Source organism: Dermacentor albipictus, chromosome 6 (assembly GCF_038994185.2).
Source record: "Dermacentor albipictus isolate Rhodes 1998 colony chromosome 6, USDA_Dalb.pri_finalv2, whole genome shotgun sequence".
In the NCBI taxonomy this organism is placed as follows: domain Eukaryota; kingdom Metazoa; phylum Arthropoda; class Arachnida; order Ixodida; family Ixodidae; genus Dermacentor; species Dermacentor albipictus.
Genome location: NC_091826.1, coordinates 67441968 through 67461081, shown reverse-complemented (window position 1 = coordinate 67461081; position 19114 = coordinate 67441968). Strand labels below are relative to the sequence as shown.

The 19114-nt window shown below is 46.8% G+C and overlaps 1 protein-coding gene across 3 annotated transcripts in view; it reads left to right on the top strand.

The window, feature by feature from the left end:
• The window catches only part of LOC139061146 (phospholipid-transporting ATPase ABCA3-like), a 131574-nt gene that overhangs the window by 75235 nt on the left and 37225 nt on the right, over positions 1-19114 (top strand). For all 3 annotated transcript variants that reach the window (XM_070540769.1, XM_070540768.1, XM_070540767.1), the window contains 5 exons: positions 3430-3689; positions 5544-5743; positions 8373-8685; positions 10102-10255; positions 12300-12425. In XM_070540769.1, the coding sequence (XP_070396870.1) occupies positions 3430-3689; positions 5544-5743; positions 8373-8685; positions 10102-10255; positions 12300-12425 (1053 nt within the window). The remainder of the gene's footprint in view (positions 1-3429; positions 3690-5543; positions 5744-8372; positions 8686-10101; positions 10256-12299; positions 12426-19114) is intronic.

The window sequence follows — 19114 nt, the reverse complement described above, 5'->3', positions numbered from 1 at the left end:
AATGTCTGGCTTGAACCATAAACCACCCAACATGGTCCACGCAGCTTAGAATTTGTCCTCAATTAAATGTTTTGAAGGGCTTATTGGCAACAACACTCAAATAATTTTCTGATGGCGACGCATTGGTGATGAGCTTTACCTCTCGGGCGTATAGCTCCTCTTCCTTTTCATTATGATGTCATGGCTACCTGACATTGCCTGTGGGCTTCAGCCACCTGTTCCAGTCACCATTCACGTGCTTCCTTAGTTTTGGTAGCATAACCGTCACGCAGCTTTCTGTCTCTTCTAATCCTCCGAGGGTGAGAAGGTGCTTAGCTGTGGCGATGCCAGTGCGTGTTAAATCGCAGTCAGATGCTTCCATTCGATGACCATTGAAACGAAATGACAGTGGAGACCGCAAGCACCAATGGTGTCTGTTCGCACAAAGGAGCCGGTTGGGCAAGCGAAAATCGATGGTGTTTTGCTTGAGTGCTCACTAAGATCGGAAGTGTGACTGGAGTATTATGAATGTAACTTTAAGGTGAGTATGAGCGTGTATCCTGGTAACCCGGCTGACGTCTTTTCCGGCGGTGAATACAGGCGGTGAATCAGCGGGGACCTAATACCGTGCTCAATTATGTAGCGGGGATGCTGGCGCTGTTAGGTTCACGTCAGTGCTCACGCTGATGTGGTGCGGCTGCGGCCTGGCTAGCGCCCCCCACCCCCTTCCCCCAACTTTTTTTTTTATCATGTCAGATGCTCCATTTGAAGTGGGCGAGGTAGCTAAAAGAGACTTCACTGCATTGCCCAATAAGTGTATACGGAGGCTGTCGCAAAGGAATTTCAGAATGAGCACTAGCTTCATTACAAAGGAGTTGCCATTGCCTCAGTGCTTTGCTGCCGAAATCTGTAATGTCACAGGCAGCAGAGTTTATTAAATGCGCGGAACCTCACGCTGCAGTGTAAGGCTCATAGTGCACGCTTTCACCCTCTAATGCCCGATCTATCGAATGCGCTTCGCCGAGTTAGATGCCTCTAAATGTTGATTGAAGCCTGAAAAGTTCTATGCAAAGCCCATACCCACTGTTTTATACGCTGGATCAAAGTTTCACATGTGGGTGGTTGACCAATCTGATTACAGATTCATTACTATTCATCGCAGACTGATCATTTTTAACAGAATATTGCATTATGCTCAAGACAGCAAGTGGTGTCCAAATTCACGCCGCAGTAGCCCAATTGCCTCAGTTATAAAACAGACCTTGAATGCGGTGCTTTTTCTGACTGCATGCGGTGGAAGTCAATGTAGAACCGGAAACACGTTGTGGCCGCCACGTTTCAGACATCACCTATTCGCAGCGAGTATACGTGCGCATAGACTTGTTACCATCTGCATAATGGGAAAATAGAATCGCTTAGAAAAGTGGCCGCAAAGCGGTAGATAAACCATAGTAAACACACCCACAACTACGTCAGACAAAACCGCCGTGGTTGCTTAGTGGCTATGGTGTTGTGCCGCAAAGCACGAGATCGCGGGGTCATATCCCGGCCATGGCGGACTCCATTCGAAGGGGGCGATGTGCGAAAACAACCGTGTACTTGGAGGGTTAATACTTGGAGGGTTGGAGGGCTTGGAGGGTAGGTGGAGGGTTAATGATCCCGGGTAACCCAAATTTGTGGAGTCCCCCACTACGGTGTGCCTCATAATGAGATCGTAATTTTGGTACGTAAATCCGAAAATGTAATTTTTCTATGAGACAAGTCAATGTACTATAACTCTTGATTTGCGAATATTTCTTGAACTTTCGCGTAGTTCTTCGCGCATTGGCGTTTCTGCTCACAGTTTGAATTCCCCTCTTATCTTTTCTTATATATCAGTTGGTATAAGCGCTTCATCGTCTGTGCTCGTGCTTATGTTGTTTGTACACCTTAAACTCTTGTTGCGACACCGGCTACTTGAACCTCAACCGGCGGCACTACTGGGGAGCGTGTCGTTGTCGGCAGGCCGGAGTCATCCGTAAACCAACGCGACCCAGCATGGGCGAGACGATTCCTAGTTCGAAACCTGCACTGATTATTTAATGGTAACAAAGTAGAAAAGCAAGATGGGAATACGAAAAAGATTCATTGCGGGGCCGCTTGAATAAGCCCGCTGAAATCCTAAGTGGGATTTCGCTCACGCCGACGTCACATGGTAATTACGGAGTCCGATCTGCAATTGGCCGCTGCTCCTTCTCTCCTATGCGACGCCGCACGTGCTTGCATTCGCTGGCGGTAACCCGTGGGTGAAGTTTGGTTCGAGGAGGGAGGGCCTCCCTTTGATTCGCACAGTCCGCAGAAGGCGGCCCTCCCTCCTGTCACGCAGACACACAAAGGGGACCGTAATCACTGCGGGCTGCCAGCCAGATGGGGAACCACTTGAGACACCCATAGAAATTTGGGACTACCTGGCGCTTTCCAATTAGGCATGGTTTTAAGGCGAAAGCCTTAGATCTCTACGTTTCAAGGTCGCGTTGTTAGGTACAGAAGAAACGTAGTGCTCCGGAAAATGAACATAGCAGCGCCGAAGGAGGATTCTGAGAAAAGGCAACGGAGCGTAGTCGGAGAGTTTAGGGAAATGTCAGCGGTGGCGGTGGAGGGCGTTGAGGGAAATGTCAATGGCTGCGCCCGTATAAAGTTCTGGAAACGGCGTAAGCACGTTCCCAGTGCGGTCGCAGTCCGCTCGCCCGCGTTGTATACGTCGCCCCGTGAGCTCAAAGCTTCATTCTACATCGCTATCGGGTGACGACGAACCAGGCCCTAGTCGCGGGCGTGGAAGGCCGAGAACGTAAGCCATGGCGGAAGAGGCTAGAGCAGCTCGAAGCGGCCCTCGTTTTAAACCGCCGCCGGGAGGAAGCGGGCACTGATCAAGCTTCGGCACGAACAAGAACGAATTTGACAAGACGTGCACCTGCACCTCTGTCTCCACCAATTCTGCATTCCCAGAATGCCTGCGTCGCATTAGGACCGCATGTTGGTGAAGGGGAAGAACAAAGCTCTGCAGCAGATGAGCAGAAAATGCGACAGGAAGCTAAACAACAGATTAGCAGGAAGCATAACACAAAGTTCTACAGGAGATAAACGGAAGGTCCAACTAGGCTTTCGCCTTCACATCATTACAAAGTTCTAAGCATCGCCCGTATTTTTCGATCGTCATTTTTGCGCTGGGTGCTTCACACTAATCGCCACAGCAGATACTGCTATTTGCGCTGGGATCTTCACGCCAATCGTTACACTCTGCAGCCCCCTTTATTCTAAATATACTAGAATCCTCTTTAGCTGAGTAGCTGATTGATCGAAGAACCAAGTTCCCTCTAGTCGGAAGTTCCAAGGTCTGCACATAGCCTCCCAGATCGTGCAGCCTAGTCTCGAAGGCATTGATCAGCATGTCCTTCTTTTTTTTTGACACAGTGCCCATGGTGAGGACGTTGGCGAGCGCGAAGGCCAACGAGCCTTCGCTCTTGGGCTGCGTCTGGGCCGTGGTCTTGAAGCGGGCTACGTACGTGTGGCGCCAGAAGAAGGTGCCACTGTTCAGCTGGATGCTTCCGCCGCTACTGCTGTCGCTGCTCTTCTTCCTCGAGGACGTGAGCCTGCACGCCAGCGGACACAACGTCGAGCACGTCGGCGACACTCTCAGCTACACATTCCCCCACGTGATGGGACAGGCAGAGGTGAGCGGCGTGAATAGAGTTAGTGTGCTAACTCTAGAGGAAAATATGGGTGAAAGAAAGTGGCAAGCATGAAGGCGCCGCCATGTTGCAACGACTCATTTTTGTAACGGTAAAAAATATTCAAAATGTTAAGCGAAAAACAAGCATTTACACTTAGCCCGCAAGTGTAAAGAACGTGTAAAGTTCATTCCATATGTGTCTCAGGAAGATCGGTTGGTTGCTGAGTCGGTCACACCGGATTAAAACTTTTTTGCCCCTTACGGCGCTCTACCTTCTAATAAAAACCATCACTGTCTTTTCCGGGGGAGCAGTAGGGGCCATAGTGGAGGCCCGGCCTGCTCTCCTGGTGCAGTATCTTCGCTTTTGGCAGACTTTTCGTATGATGCTGTCCGCGGCTTTTCAGGAGCATTTTTGAGTGGTCCCGTTTGAGTTAAAGAAACGCACATGGCCTTAGCAACCGCGGTTGAACGCCACTATTTGATGTCACGCTGTGAGGATTATTGATTTGCGTTTCGCCCACGTTAGGTTAGGATAGCTTTGGTTTGGATAGCTTAGGGTTGCAGAATCAAGCGTCTTTCCTTTCTTTAGATCGCTATGTATCCTCCGCGGCTGCTGTTGAAGAGGAAGCTTTAACTCGGGTGCTCCTATCTAAATACATGCAAAAGGAGAATTAGTTTTTCTCGGCAACCACTGCACCAATTTTGACGAGGTTTGTTGCACTTAAATGAAAAACTTAAAATCTAGTGACTGTTTGTTTCGAATTTTTTGATGCACGTCATCATTTGTCTCAAATTTTCAGAAAACCAAACCATCAAGTTTACAGTAAAATTCCGTCTTTCGGCAATAAAAAATGATATCACAATTCTGTGCGTTGAATCTAGCAGTACATCTCAAGTGGACAAAAGTGATATATTACACATGAATCTCAAAAATATTTAGTAATATGGAAATACAGCTTTTGCTGAACACTTGTACACAACGTAACGAATATCGAATTTGTGCGCCTTGAATGATCTAATGGATGTCGTTTACAGAACCGCGATAGCTGTTGTTGATGCGGAGCTGTTAACTTGTAAACTTCGTGCTTATATTTTTTTTCGCACTTTCGAACATTCGAAATTTTTTGAAACAAACTTCAAGCCCTGTATAGAAATTCGTTTTCCAACAGTCACTAGAATTTATCTTTCTCTCTCGAATCCAACAAATTTCTTTAAAATCGATCCACGGGTTATCTCAGAAAAGCGTTTCTGCCTTACACATCTATTTGAATAGGCCGCGACGGAGTTGGGCCCGAACTAAAGCTTCCTCTTAACGCGCGGCCCGGCGGGCGCCGTATCTTGGAAGCGATCTGCGACGTCGCCTGTACAGTACTGTACACGGTCAATGTCATTGGTGGGTGACTCACCATGCCAGACAGACAGTAACTTGGCCAACCTCACTGATTGGTCGGGATTGACGACGTGCCTGATGCATGCAAGGTGGCCGTATTCGCGCCCGCAAGGTAGCTCTCATGCAGCGGGAATTGCCGCTTTCCGCGTTGCTGCTGAGCATGTTTAGCATTCGCAGAAGAGCTGGGTGCTATCAAAGCTACCACCTCTATCTCTATAATCTATCTATCCGCCCTTTCTCCTCACACAATCCTTCTCCACACTGCTAGCCGGTGTTCAGGTGTCAGCCGCAAGCTTGGCAGTGACGATGTGGTCAACATGCTTCCTTCCTTCTAATCAATCAATCAATCAATCAATCAATCAATCAATCAATCAATCAATCAATCAATCAATCAATCAATCAATCAATAAGTCAGTCAGTCAGTCAATCAATCAATCAATCAATCAATCAATCAATGGCATGCAGGGATTTTTTGTTGTGGACAAGGACGAGGCATTCAGCGAGCAGTGGTTGCACCCGCTGGTTCTGAATCCGGAGCAATTCTACATCGAGAATTTGGACCCGGAGACAGACATCACGGCTTCTCTACTCAGTGTGGCGAAGGAGACGCTGCGAAAATACGTCTTCAATATCCACTTCGGCGTGCAGATGACCGAGAAGGCCGGGTTAGTATCGTTCGGTCGTCACTGGAACTCAGCTGCGGTATATTTAGAATGGCAGTGTTGAACCGTGTTGAATGGGATAATGACATGCAAAAGCGTGCTTGTAGATAGAAAACGAAAATACTTGACAGCAAAGGAAGACGATTCTCAAAGGAAATGACACACTTTTGGCTTACAATGTGGAACACCCACTTGACGCTTGACGTTTGCACGTTTGAGCTTCTGCGTGCTTGTGCTTGCCAGGTAGTGGAGGGCAGGGAAGCGTTGTTTAGAAAAGCTGGGCTCTGCGAAAGGCCTGTCCGGCAGCATGCAGGACAAGACTACGGAAAAGGCGACATGTGACGTTTCGTACCGGGCAGTTACCTCATGATTAATCCCCCCTTGCCCCCCCACCATCCCAGGAAATATAAAGAACAGCGATGGCTCCATCTGACGTGAGAGAGTTGTATCCATGGTACGTAAGCATGGACGAAAGCGACGGATAAGAGACACACAGGCGCTGACTAACAACTTCCTTTCACAACATGGGCGCTAACAAATTTACATTTCTACTGTACCATTACTAATGTCGAACCAACTAGTCCGAGCTTCAATCTTGGTGACCACATCCGATTGTTATTGCGTGTACCTACTTGCCTCGCTGTGACTTGCTAAAGCTGCCCACTCATCTCCGCCTGACCAATTCTGGAGGACGAGCGCTCGCATCTCTGGTCAACTGATATGTGCGAAGAAGTTGCGCAGTTGGGCGGTAACGACGCGACCACGTAACCGAAACTTCCTCTGCGCTTCACACAGAGGAAGTGCCACCTTTATCGCGCCAGATTCACCTGCGCACACTCTCTACCATAGCACACAAACACACCGCACTCTTGCATAGGGCACCGACTGATCAACTGTAAAATCTCATCGGGAGCACTCAGGGTGGCATCAAAATGCTATGAGTGCCAGTATTTAACTCCATTCATGGCACTACTATATTCTAAGGGTATGCCAAGCCCTTGTCCTCCCCGCCTTCCGGCGTTTAGCCTTCAATTACCTCTTTCACCAGACTGCTGCCATATTCTCGCCAGAGCTTCCGGGTAGGATACATACAGGAATACATGAAAATGTTCTCCAGTGGAGCTCTGGACTGTCAGCACCTCAACCTAGCGGTACATTGTAGAATATTCTCATTCGCTCGCTCGCTCGCTCGCTCGCTCGCTCGCTCGCTCGCTCGCTCACTCACTCACTCACTCACTCACTCACTCACTCACTCACTCACTCACTCACTCACTCACTCACTCACTCACTCACTCACTCACTCACTCACTCACTCACTCACTCACTCACTCACTCACTCACTCACTCACTCACTCACTCACTCACTCATTTTCAATTCACTTTGAAGCTATCACTCACATGGTACTTACCGAGTGGTGTTTGTTAGACCATGCTCATATCCCCGCGAGACAGATGCCATCGTAGTTGAAACGTGGTCAGACAGGAGCTTAGTACGGATTGAAGGGAAAGCGTAAATGTTCGAAAGAGAGTATGTTTTTTACAGCGAATCTGTTTATGGATAGATCCTGGCGGGTCTCTTATCCGTGGACATGGATAAACAATTTTTCGTACGTGGGCCGATCCCGAAGAGATTGCGATGCCGGGCCGACCCGCGGCGGAGTTGCAGTTCACCATTAAGGGGCGCTCATACACAGCTTCGCTGGTCATCCTTCGTCCCATAGTGAAGGGTACTGAGTCATTTGTTAATAAAGAGTTCAATACAGCACGCTGTGCGATGAAATTTTGATGAGAAAGCTTTTGAGATTTTTCTGCCCGTTTAAATGATTTAAGCATCATGAGAAGGCACCCGGTAGAAGGGTCACTTTCTGTTTAGTATTTAGCCAAGTAACGCAGTCTATAAATGCCGGATTGCTTCGTGCGAATATGGAGACTGGTCTCACAAGGCGGACAAACTGCCCTCAATGTAATATACTTCGTGTCATTGTGAGGCCGTAAAGGCTTCGTGTTTGTGACTCGTGTCCTATGTTCAGTGCTCTCAACAATCAGAGAGCTAATTGGTTATGATACTTTAAAAAGCACCTGTAAGAGACCCGGGTTTCCATGGTACTGTCATATGAGCGAGACTATCGTAAACATGCTTCAAAACCTCTGTGCAGATTCCTCCGTAGCTGTAGTTGGGATCACAGGTTTTGCTATATGATCGGCATAGCCGACAGCTATAACACTCTGTTATAACTCCGAAAATCGGCTAGGAACGTATTCATTTATTGAAAACAAATGTAGGCTCACGGCGAAGAGTAAGTTTTGCCGATGCCCTAAAGTGTTCCTCAGCGTGACTAATAATGACGTTCTCCATGTCCGAGATTGTACAGGCGTGCTCCAGTCTTGTTAACGCCTAGTCGGCACAACAACGGTGCAAAATATCAACTGAAAAACATGCCGCGAAGCATGGAACGACGGGGCCGTTCCCGAGTTTGATATATTCAATCCCCACTTCATTACGAGGGAGTCATTTCACGTTAGCATCAGTCAGTGAGTTCCGAATGTTCGTTATAGAGAATAATTCGCTCTATCGAGGTTTGTCGTATTCGGGGTTGACGGTATGCGCTTCCGCCGTTGACGCTGTTCGCAGGAACGTGCTCTGGTACAACGGCCAGATACAGCACGTGGCACCGCTGGTGCTGAGGCTGTACAACACGGCCCGGCTGCGCAACGTCACAAAGATGGCCACGGCCGAGTTCAAATTCAGCGTGACGTCGCGCGGCTCGGAAAACGTGCAAGTGACGGAGGGCGGCCGTCGGTACCAGCGGTACAACACCACCAGTGGTGGCAGCCAGTACCGCACGGTGCTGCGGAAGGTCTTGCGGTCCATCTTCTTCCCGCTCGTGTCTAGCCTGATGTGCAGCAACTTTGTGATCTTCCTGACATCCGAGAGGGTGCTTGGGGTGCGTGTACACCACCTTCCTTAACTGTTTCGACAGCCTCTGGCAAATGTACGCTCGAGTTTTGCCGCACGGGTGCTTAGATTCTAGTGCAGGGTCTAGCGTGAGAACTGTGCACAGTGTAGGGCAACCGGAAAACGCGAGACGAAAGTATGCCAGCGACACGGCGCTACCGTCAACACGGGGCTTTAGTGCACGTGGTCATTGTATCGTTGTGCAAGAAAAAATAGACGAAGCGTGACTAGCAGGGTTATATAGTAAAGCCATGTGGGGCTGGACACCATTAAAAAACTATATACCTTGTTTTCCTTTCTGCTTTCTTTTTCCTGAGGAGGCAGACTGGGCAGCCCACGAAGTTACCAATTATGTCAATGCTTACATATTCCATAGTCTGTTAATTAAGCATTCTGGGCAGCAGTTAAGTGTTACTGAGCAAAGCATTGCACCTACAACGCGCAGTATGGGTGGAGACATGACCTGTCGTACACGACAAGCTTGCACACGTTATTCAGGGGTTTCTCTGAATCGTGCGTCCTTGCCTGTTCCAGGTGCCCTATACTGCGCTTAATGCCATAACAACTAGCCCATAGGTTTGTCCTATTGAAGAGCAAAAAAGTCGGTTTGAGCAGAAATGCGTGGAAAGGGAAGAATTACTCTCTAGGGCGGCATAGGGTAAAGTGATCTTAGAATATTGCGAAGGAAGGAGAGGTTCGGAAGCTTGTAGGCTTAAGGATAGAATCTGCTCACAGATGACAAAGACAAAAGGAAATAGAGGGAAGGGGCCTTTGTCTTGCAGTTAACATAAAGTAGGCTGACGATGATGATTATGATGATGATGATCGTGCATAGAGTTTCGTTGTCAGTCAAGGAAGCCGAGTGTGGTTGTCCGTACGGTTGTCATATATGAAGGGAGTAGTAAACTCGGTCTTTCCTGTTAAACTGCCTGGGTAATTACCTGTTGGCGGAGTCACTTCGAATTTGGGGCAGAGCTACAAATTCTCTTCGCTCCACCTCTACCACTCACCCTAAATGCATAGAGGGTCCAAGAGCGAGCCCTATAATTTTCTTGCTCCGCAACGGCGCTCCGCAACAATAACCGCAATGGCCGAAGCATTCGTGATGCCACTTTCAGCCCTTAAGACATTACTGGAACGTAAGAGAAAACAGCGCACGCTAGACGACGAGTATATTAGCACAGCCTTTTCATGAGCGCCCCCTGACTATTTCCTGCTTTCCTAAAGCGATAAGCGGAAGTAGCTTTTGAGTAGCGAAAACAAATGTACTAGATTCGGCGAGGACTGGCTTATCAGGATTTTCCTACGCCGAAGAGAATCTCGCTCTTCTAGCGATGCCGGATTATCGATTATGAACGATGTGACTCATCAGCCGCCACCTGGACACAAATTGGTCACTTCGCAGGTCAAGCACCTGCATATGATCGCTGGCATGAGTCCATTGCTCTACTGGGTGACAAACTTCGCCTTCGATTTCATGTTCTACATGGGAACTGCCATGATCGTGCTGCTTCCACTGCCGCTCGTTCCCTACACTACGCTCGACGCCGAAGACTACAGTGAGTTCGCCCTCTCCACATCTTGCGCGTCGGTTTCACGTGGCCGCAAACCGGAGCGCAGCAGTAAGACAGACGCAGTTGGTGCGCCGACGCCATTCATTTGATCCTTTCGGTGTTCTCTGAAAGACACTTCTTTTGTGCTGCAACAAGTAAAGGCGCCAGTGAATAGCGACCTTTAGCTCAGCGCGCTTACATTTCGCTCCACTCGTAGTAGCCGGCGGAGGTAGACGGAGCGCGAGCGGGGCGTCGCACGGGCTAAGTTTTAGCCCGGCGATCCTTCGCCTGCTCGAGCAGAGTAGAGTGCTTCGATGTCCTCCTCGCCTGCCGCCCACCGGCGGTTGAGGAGGGCATCGAATAACCTTAGAGCGGAGTAGAACTAATCTTTAGGTTCCCTTTAAGGAGCCAGAGTTGTGCCGCTGCCTTCGGCGCGTCGCTCGCGCCGCCTCCAGCGATTCTAGCGCCGCTATTGGACGAGCGCCGTCACGTGATCAAAACGGAATCCGCTGCGTTGTGGAGAAACCAACAACTGGCAGCCGCGTCAACGCACTGCAGGAACCGACCGACCGATCGCAATTGACAGTGGCACTGTTAATATTATTGTTACTTCTGTTATAACACCTGAACGTGTTACCTTGTGTTATAATAACCTGAACGTGTTATTCTAGACGTCAGAAATCATGTTCGCCAGCTTAGCACATGATCTGTACGTGTTATAGTAGATGCCACAAAAGCATGTGCGCCATCTTAGTACGTGATTTATACGTGTTATAGTAGACGTCACAAAAACATGTGTGCCAGCTTAGCACAGGATCTGAACATGTCATTCCAGACTTCATAAAAACATGTGTGCGAGCTGCGCACATGATCTGTACGTGTTATAGTATACGTCACACCAGCTTAGCACATGATCTGTATGTGTTATAGTAGACATCACAAAAACATGTGCGCCAGCTTAGCACATGATCTGAATGTGTCATAGTGGACGTCACAAAAACATGTACGCCAGCTTTACACGTGACCTGAGCGTGTTATTCTAGACGTCATAAATAATGTGCGCCAGCTTAGCACATGATCTGTACGTGTTATAGTAGACGTCACAAAAACATGTGCGCAGTTTTACCACATGATCTGTACGTGTTATAGTAGACGTCATAAAAACATGTGTGCCAGCATTGCCCATGATTCAATTCGCACTGTCGCTACAGCTACCATTCTTACGCTTCGTTTAATATTCTATCATGTTGCTATCGCATTCATTGTTTCCCTCTTCAGCGATGCTTAGGTGACCTTAATGACAACTGAGGCTTTCCGAATACTTGGTGACTTTAATGTCTTGTGTTTTCAAGGGAGGCACGCCGTAGCGTCCTGCAGAGCCTTCGGTAAAAAGACGTCATCTACAATGCCGCTAGGCCACACTTTCACACGTATCTGCCTTGTTCCAAGTTTAACTATAGCTCCGTGTGGCACAATCGGCATGTGTACGAGACAGTTGCATTGGCCATGAAACGTGCCGTTTGCTTGTCGTCGTCATCGGTCAAATAAAAATAAAAATAAAAATAAAAAATAACTGGCCATCTACACGTACACTTGATATTTCGCTTATCTATGTATTTTTGTTGTTTCCCTTAAAAAATTCTGCACGCAAAGCATTACAAAAATGTAGTCATTGCCATACGAGGAATTCGCAGCGGCAAGTAAGCTTCAAGAACTTTGCCTGAAAGGAAAAAAAAGTAAGGTTATGTGAGCCCATTTGGATTTTCCCGTGCTGACCTACTGTAATGTCATGTAGGTTGTGCCTGCAGACAGTGGCGCTCCATTTTACTTTGGGTTTATGGATACGAAACCACCTGACCCTCGATGTACTTCCTCACTAAAAGGCGCGTGGATGGCATGCCGTTATGTGTGTGATAGCATACCAGCCTTTGCTGCGTTCATTACTCGACATTTTTTGTGCCGATGCGGGAATTACGCGATGTGTTTTCGTCCAAGGAATTTTACGTCCCGCACGATTGGTAAAGTAAGTTGTTTCGAAATTCTCTCGCAGAACTGATATTTGTGCTCAACCTGCTCCACGGATACGCCGCCCTTCCGGTCGTTTACATCGGCTCCTTTTTGTTCGGCGACCCTGGCTCGGCGTATTCGACGCTCGTCATTGTCAAGTTCATCATGTGTAAGTAGCCGCGGTGCAACCCACTCTAGAGTCAGTAAAACAGCCACCCATACTGTTTCAACATTCACTGGACACAATGATAGGGGCTGGCAGATTATAAATGGAATGGTTTCAACAATCAAGGGCACAATGCACACTAAACATTTTAACACCCTTAAGGGTGTAAATCAGTTTGTCGCCAGACGAACACCCTAAGGGTGCTGTTGTGTAAACCCTACAGTTGGGGTGCCATTATTGCACCCTAGAGGAAGGGTGTCCAGCAAAATAAATTTAGGGTGTAAGGACGTTCGTCCAGATTAACACCCATCTGTGTGGGTGTTGGAAGGGTGTACAGCCTTTTATTTCTAGTGTGTGTGGAAGGCAGGTTCGGCAGCACACGCCTTCAATTACAACTATGTACAGCGATCCACGCGCAACTATTGTGTGTGCCAGAAGGTTCAAGTTCGGCTACCAAACGCACCGTTGAACAGCCGTCCTTGAAGCTTCGATGGGCATACACAACACCTATACGTGTGGATCACATTACATATTAGTAATTCATGGTGTATATTGGACAACCTGTCTTCGCTGCACAAATACAACCTAGCAAACTTGACACTTTTGAGCATGTATATCAACACCAAGGTTATCACGATTTCCATATCCAAATAACATGCAAAAGACTGGTAAGATATATGCTGCATTTTCAAGAAAATGCAAATATATTTATTGCATGCTGCAATACAGAGCACATATGCATAAATCACATGAAATATAAACATGCACTATCACCAAACACATCGGTAAGTACAAGAACATGTACATTTCCCACAAAGGTATTTAAAATATATGTATTGATCAAATCTGTTATTAGAGAAGAAACTATGTATAGCGGCACTGAAAGAGCCTGGGTTGATTCGCAGTGTTTTGGGCCACATAAAGGAATAAATATTTAGTATTAGGCTCCAGTGAACGAAAATTCAAGTTTGGATGCCTTAAAGAAAAGGCATATTGCAAAGGTGAATTAGGGAAGCAATTGAAATGCAGAGCAAACGCACAAGAAAGACACCTGTTATTTTGTACACTAATGTAATCGCAAAGCATTATGAAAAGTTTGGAAAGTCGATGTAAAGCATAACTGGCCAACATTTTTCAGACTGAAACAATACTTTCCAAGCATAGACATGCTTAAAATGAGGTTTAAGCCAGGAGCCTTATTGCAAATTTTCTATTTCCAACAAGATTACTTGAGCACAAAAATACGTAGAATTCTTTAGTGCCTAGATAGTTTGTCCTCTTTTGTGAAACGAGAGTTCTCTGGGCTAAAGGTGCTGTGTAGTGGTTTTTCTAACTACAATACCAGTTTCTATAAATTTTTGTTTTGTAACTCGAAGGCACTGGTACATATACAATATGTAGTTTGAAAATAGGTTCTTTTCTTACTATAAATCAAAAGAGTGCATATTCCACATCTACTAGTGCCTGGGCGCAAAGTGCAGTAGGAGGCCTGATAAAAACAAACCACTGCTGATTAAACGATTTTGCTGAGCACAAAATGTGGACAGTGTTTTAAAATACATAGTAAATTTCTAAATTATTTGCATTTAGATGCAGTAATTCAAGATTAAGGCATGCTGTAGCATGTGAGCATGCAAATTAGCAAATATGGTTTAATAAATTAGCCATACTCTGGGTACTAAAAGAATGCAGGCATAGGCAGTCATGCAGAAGTTCAAGTTAAATATCACACTGTTAACATTTGCCAGCAAATGGTCGTATCAAACATTATAATTATACTGAACAAGGGTAGTTTCTTGGGATAGTTTGCAATTAATGAGATAAAATTACGTACAGCTTGAATGACAAGAACTGCGAGAGATGACAGACTGCGCTGACTTCCAACAATATTTCATTACGTTGCCACATCATGTGTAAATGTACAAAAGCGGGCATGCGCGGAATATGAGTCACAAGGGGTGTCTAACAGCAAGTGACTGTACTAAGAACATCGTCCTTTGAAAAAATAAGCATTAGAATTTCTATCTGTTGAGATACAAGACTTCACTAAGGGTCAGCACAATAGAGGGGTCACTAACGCACACACTAACCAGTTTTCTAGTGAAATCTGCTTCTATGGTTTCCCGGATGACCTGTGACTCGCTAAAGCTTCCGTACCTTCAAAGAGGGGCACACAGCCGCAGTCCCAGCAATGGATGCCGAAGTGGCCTTGAACAGTGTTATGCACGTTGTTAACGTGCTCTCCTAAATGATTGTTTAGGCGCCTGCCTGTCTGTCCAACAAAGTCAAATGAGATATTGTAAAGCTTTGCCTCCTTAACAGCCTCAATAAATCTTGCTCACACGAGATGCAACATAGTGTTGCTGCACAGGCTGATTGCCTTTCTTCGGTTGGCTACCCTTTGGCCTTAATATCAGCCATAGCGGAATAGCTTCTGAAGTGCACAAAACATGATGAGCGCGCTCGGTCAAGGAACCAGCCTGTTGAAGACACAGGTTTGCAGTGCTACCGTATGTTCATGATGTCTCCCATAGGCTAAAAAAGATTGGGGAACCTGCAGGAATCACAGTCCTTTTCTCAGCCCCGGAAAAGCCGGCAAGGCTCTGTAAGCATGTAAACGCGCCTAAATCGCGTCAGAGTTGTTGCTCTGCCGGGCACAGAAAACGTTTTGCGTTGTGTGCAACGAATGTGGTTTCCCAAATTCCAATTTTGAGGCAGTAAATATATGGACAAACAGGCAGGCGCCTAAATGATCGTTTAAGAGAGCACTATAACAACGTCAATAACACTGTTCAAGGCCACTTGGGCATTCATTGCCGGGACTGTGGCTGCATGCCCCTCTTTAAGATACGGAAGTTTTAGCGAGACACAGCTCACCCGGTAAATTATTAAAGCTGATTTCACCAGAAAACTGGGTAGTGTGTGCGTTAGTGCCCCCTCTATCACGCTGACCCCTAGTGAAATTTTGTATCTATACAGATAGAAATTGTGATGTTTTTTTTTTCAAGTGACCATGTTCTTTTTACAATGACTTGCTGTTAGAACACCCCTTTTTACTGGCTTTCATTTTCTGCGCATGACCCCTCTTGTGTATACACACACGATGTGGCAAAGCAATAAAATATTGTTGAAAGTCAGTGGAGTGTGTCACTCACAGTCCTTGTCCTTCACGCTGTACGTCATTTTTTATACTGAACAGCCAATATTGATTCAAAATTAGCAAAAATATAGTACACATCTGAGCTGCAAGAATGCAAGTGATGCAGCAAATGGCCTTTAGCTTTCCAAAAGAAAAAGAAATGTTCACGGTTAACCACGAGGTGCAGGGACTCCATTCTCTGAGCATCTTGACCAATAAGTGCAGCGCATGGCATTGCTGGAATCTTGAATCCTGCATTAGCAAAATAAGAAGAGAATCATGAGAATTCAGTCCGTGCAATTACCCATGTACTTTGCGGGAAATTTGATAAAGCAACAAGCTCCTCAAAGTAACAAACTTAATGTGACTGGGCAGAATGCACCGCTCAGGCAACTGGGCAAGACAAGTGAAAGGTAGGAGAAGTTTCTATTTTGCAAATTAAGGAATTGCATGTTACTGTGAATGCTAAACCACTATGTCATTGTGAACACAAGGCACATACAGCAGCAAAAACATAAATTTACAGTAGCCTTTTCACCATAGAAAATAAGAGTGAATAAAATTTAAAGACTACCAATGACATCTCTCAACAACACATTTGTACAAGAGTGTGTATGTGACCTTAACACAAAATTGACATTATGAAATCTGCAATATATCTGCATTACACTTTATAAGTACTGCAGGTGAGAAGCTTACGGGATATGGCACATTAGGAGTGAAATGCACAAGGTATTAAAAAATCACTGTTTTTGCACAACATTATTACACTAGGAGACAAGGAGTACTGTTTTACTGTTTAAATGAGGGAATGCCCACTGGCATTCTCATTTGCCCTGCAATACATGCATCCAGCCCAACAATATCCAACTCTCCTATGCACTTTATTAGACACTTTCTGCATCCTAAAATTTATCGTGTATTTCTTATTTACTAATTTAGTAAGAATTGGCATTTTGGCATACTTTCCTTGAAAATTTAGCATGCGTTGTCAACTATTTTTCTTAGAGCACGCCCCCTTTCAATGGGTTAGCTTGGCAACGCACTGACAAGTAGTATTCTTTTACTTAAACTTATGATCCTTCCTCATGCTCCCACTTCATGCTCTAAACTGTGATGCCCCTCTGACGCAGTTTATGTTAATCTGTGACTATTTACATGGTCCTTCTTTCTGTAGCCTCTCAACTAGAGCCTGAAATTTGTTGTCACCTAGAACAATCGTCTTTCTTGCCTAAAACATATCGCACGGTTACCCCCTGTAGGGGTTGGAGTACGGACTCCGGGATGAAAAACCCAGAACTTGGGAGTATTTATTCTACATTATAAACAGGGGACGCGAGAGTCATGTAACAGGCGTACACTCATTACGGGCCAGCAGCAACTCGGACGCTGCGGCCCGCAGCAAGAAGTTCGAGAGAGGTGAATCAGGGAATCAGGGCATCTCCCAGAATCTTCAGGTCTCTCTGGAAGGCTTCTTATAAGCCCTTCGAGCACTGCAAGTCACGTCATGTTTGACCAATGGGAGAGTCCACTCCGATGACGCCACTTGCAGCCAATGGTAGGCGCCCGTGTCGCGGGGCACACCTGTCGGGGCTCTCTGCGGTCTTGCCACGCAGACTGGCAATCACTTCTAGGCCGGAGAAGGAGGGGGGCTGCACCTGCTCCATTGTCCGACGCCCACCTGCAAATCCCGGCGACTTGGCTCCGCAGCGGTGGCAACAGCCTTCTTCAAAGACGAAGGGGGTCGAATGAGCTCCATTGTCCCAGGGCCCCTTCTAATCCCGGCGGGACACGACCTGGGGGTCGCAAACTTGTTTGCACGTGTCGTCTCTGGAATGCGCTTTCCTGCTTCTGCATTCCTCAATTAGCTGTGCTGCAATCCGATGTGGTTTGGGGAACTCGAAGTAATCGCAGGAAACAGCTCCATATCTAACAGCTCGTCCTCGCCCCGGTAGTTCTGAATGGCCGGTGAACTCAATTCGCTGGCCAGGAGGAACGCTGATAGAAGCTGCAGGGTACTGGGGTCGAGCCTCGTTTGACAACCCTCGGGATCCTGGGCCCTGGAGAACAAACGTCAAACAAACAAAACAGCACAGCGCTGCACCACGCGTAAGCGCAGGCTCTTCACCCCTGACTCGCCAGACTATTACTGAGTCAAAATCAACCCTGATCTTTTATTTCCCCAATTTTGACAAAACAGTTCCAACCACCCTTCCAAACAGCTATCCATTTCTCCTCGATTGCCGACAAGACCAGACTACTATTGTTGTTGCAAAACAAAAGGGTCGTTGACGATGCAAACAACAAATGAAAACAGCCGAACATAACTTAAGTGGCCTAACTACACGAACAGCATGTTTCCAATCTATCGCAGTGGCGTACTTATCGCACGTATTGGTGCCACTGAACAATCTGGTCAACCTCACAAGTACGTAATCACAAGTGCACCAGCCTTGTGGTCACTAAACAGAACGCGTACTTGCATTGTAGGCAAACTTTTCATTCACGCTTACTCACGTTTCTTTCCTGAAAGTCCTACAGGACACGTGACATAAACGAACAATTAAACTTGCGGGACTTACACACTCCGCAGAACTCTTAAAATGATGCGTCTTCTACTAACTCGTTCCACGCATACTTATCAGCGAAGTCAGAATACGGCTGCCCTCAACACACACTAGCAACCCAGTCATAAAGTCTGCTTCCTTCCGTCCACACAGGACACGCGCCAATGGAACTAAGAACGCTTCTACGTGCAACTTATGCACTCACTGAAAACTACGCGCTTAACCTTGCAAAATTCAAAAATACTTAAAAAGAAAGAAGGTTAAATAACACACACGCGCGTTACGATAGGCCTCTCAACAGTAACCTTGACCCTCAGGTTACTCACACACACAAAAAAAAAACCTATCTACTTATTAATGAGCATCTCGCGAGACTACATGTTTACTTAAAACGCATCTTTCAAATCTCGGAGCTTTCTCAAACCAAAACACTAACAAAGCTCAAACCTTACACTTTGAAAGAAATCCTAGTCTCAAATCGCGAAAACTTTCCGATGGTCAAAAATAAAACAAAATAACACACTTCATTTCTACGGAAGCGCTCCTGGCCTCCCTTTCCAAACGCTTCCGTCGGACTCATACTTTGAGTCGAACGCGGGGTGGACGTGGTCTGAAAGCTACTCTGGCTGCCGAGAGACAACAAAAGGGCTGATTCACTATCAGCTCCCCCAAGACGTTACGGTCTCCTGCCAATTTGCGTCCCCGCGCCCCGCTTTCAACAGGACCTCGATTGACCGCGTCGCCACTCCCCACCTGGTCTCGTCCTGCCACCTTGCGTTTCTTCGAACTGCACGCTGAGCTGTGAAAAGAACTACGGAACGACGAGGAGCTTAACTGCCTCGTGCCCTTTGTCCGCGTCCGTGCAGAACATTCTTCGCGGTCCCCCTTTGACCTGTGGCTCGAACGTTTAGGAAGCGTCAACATCGTCAGTGACGACCGCACCTTTCTCCTCGCGCCCTGCCCATTTGGGTTTCTCGCCATTTTTG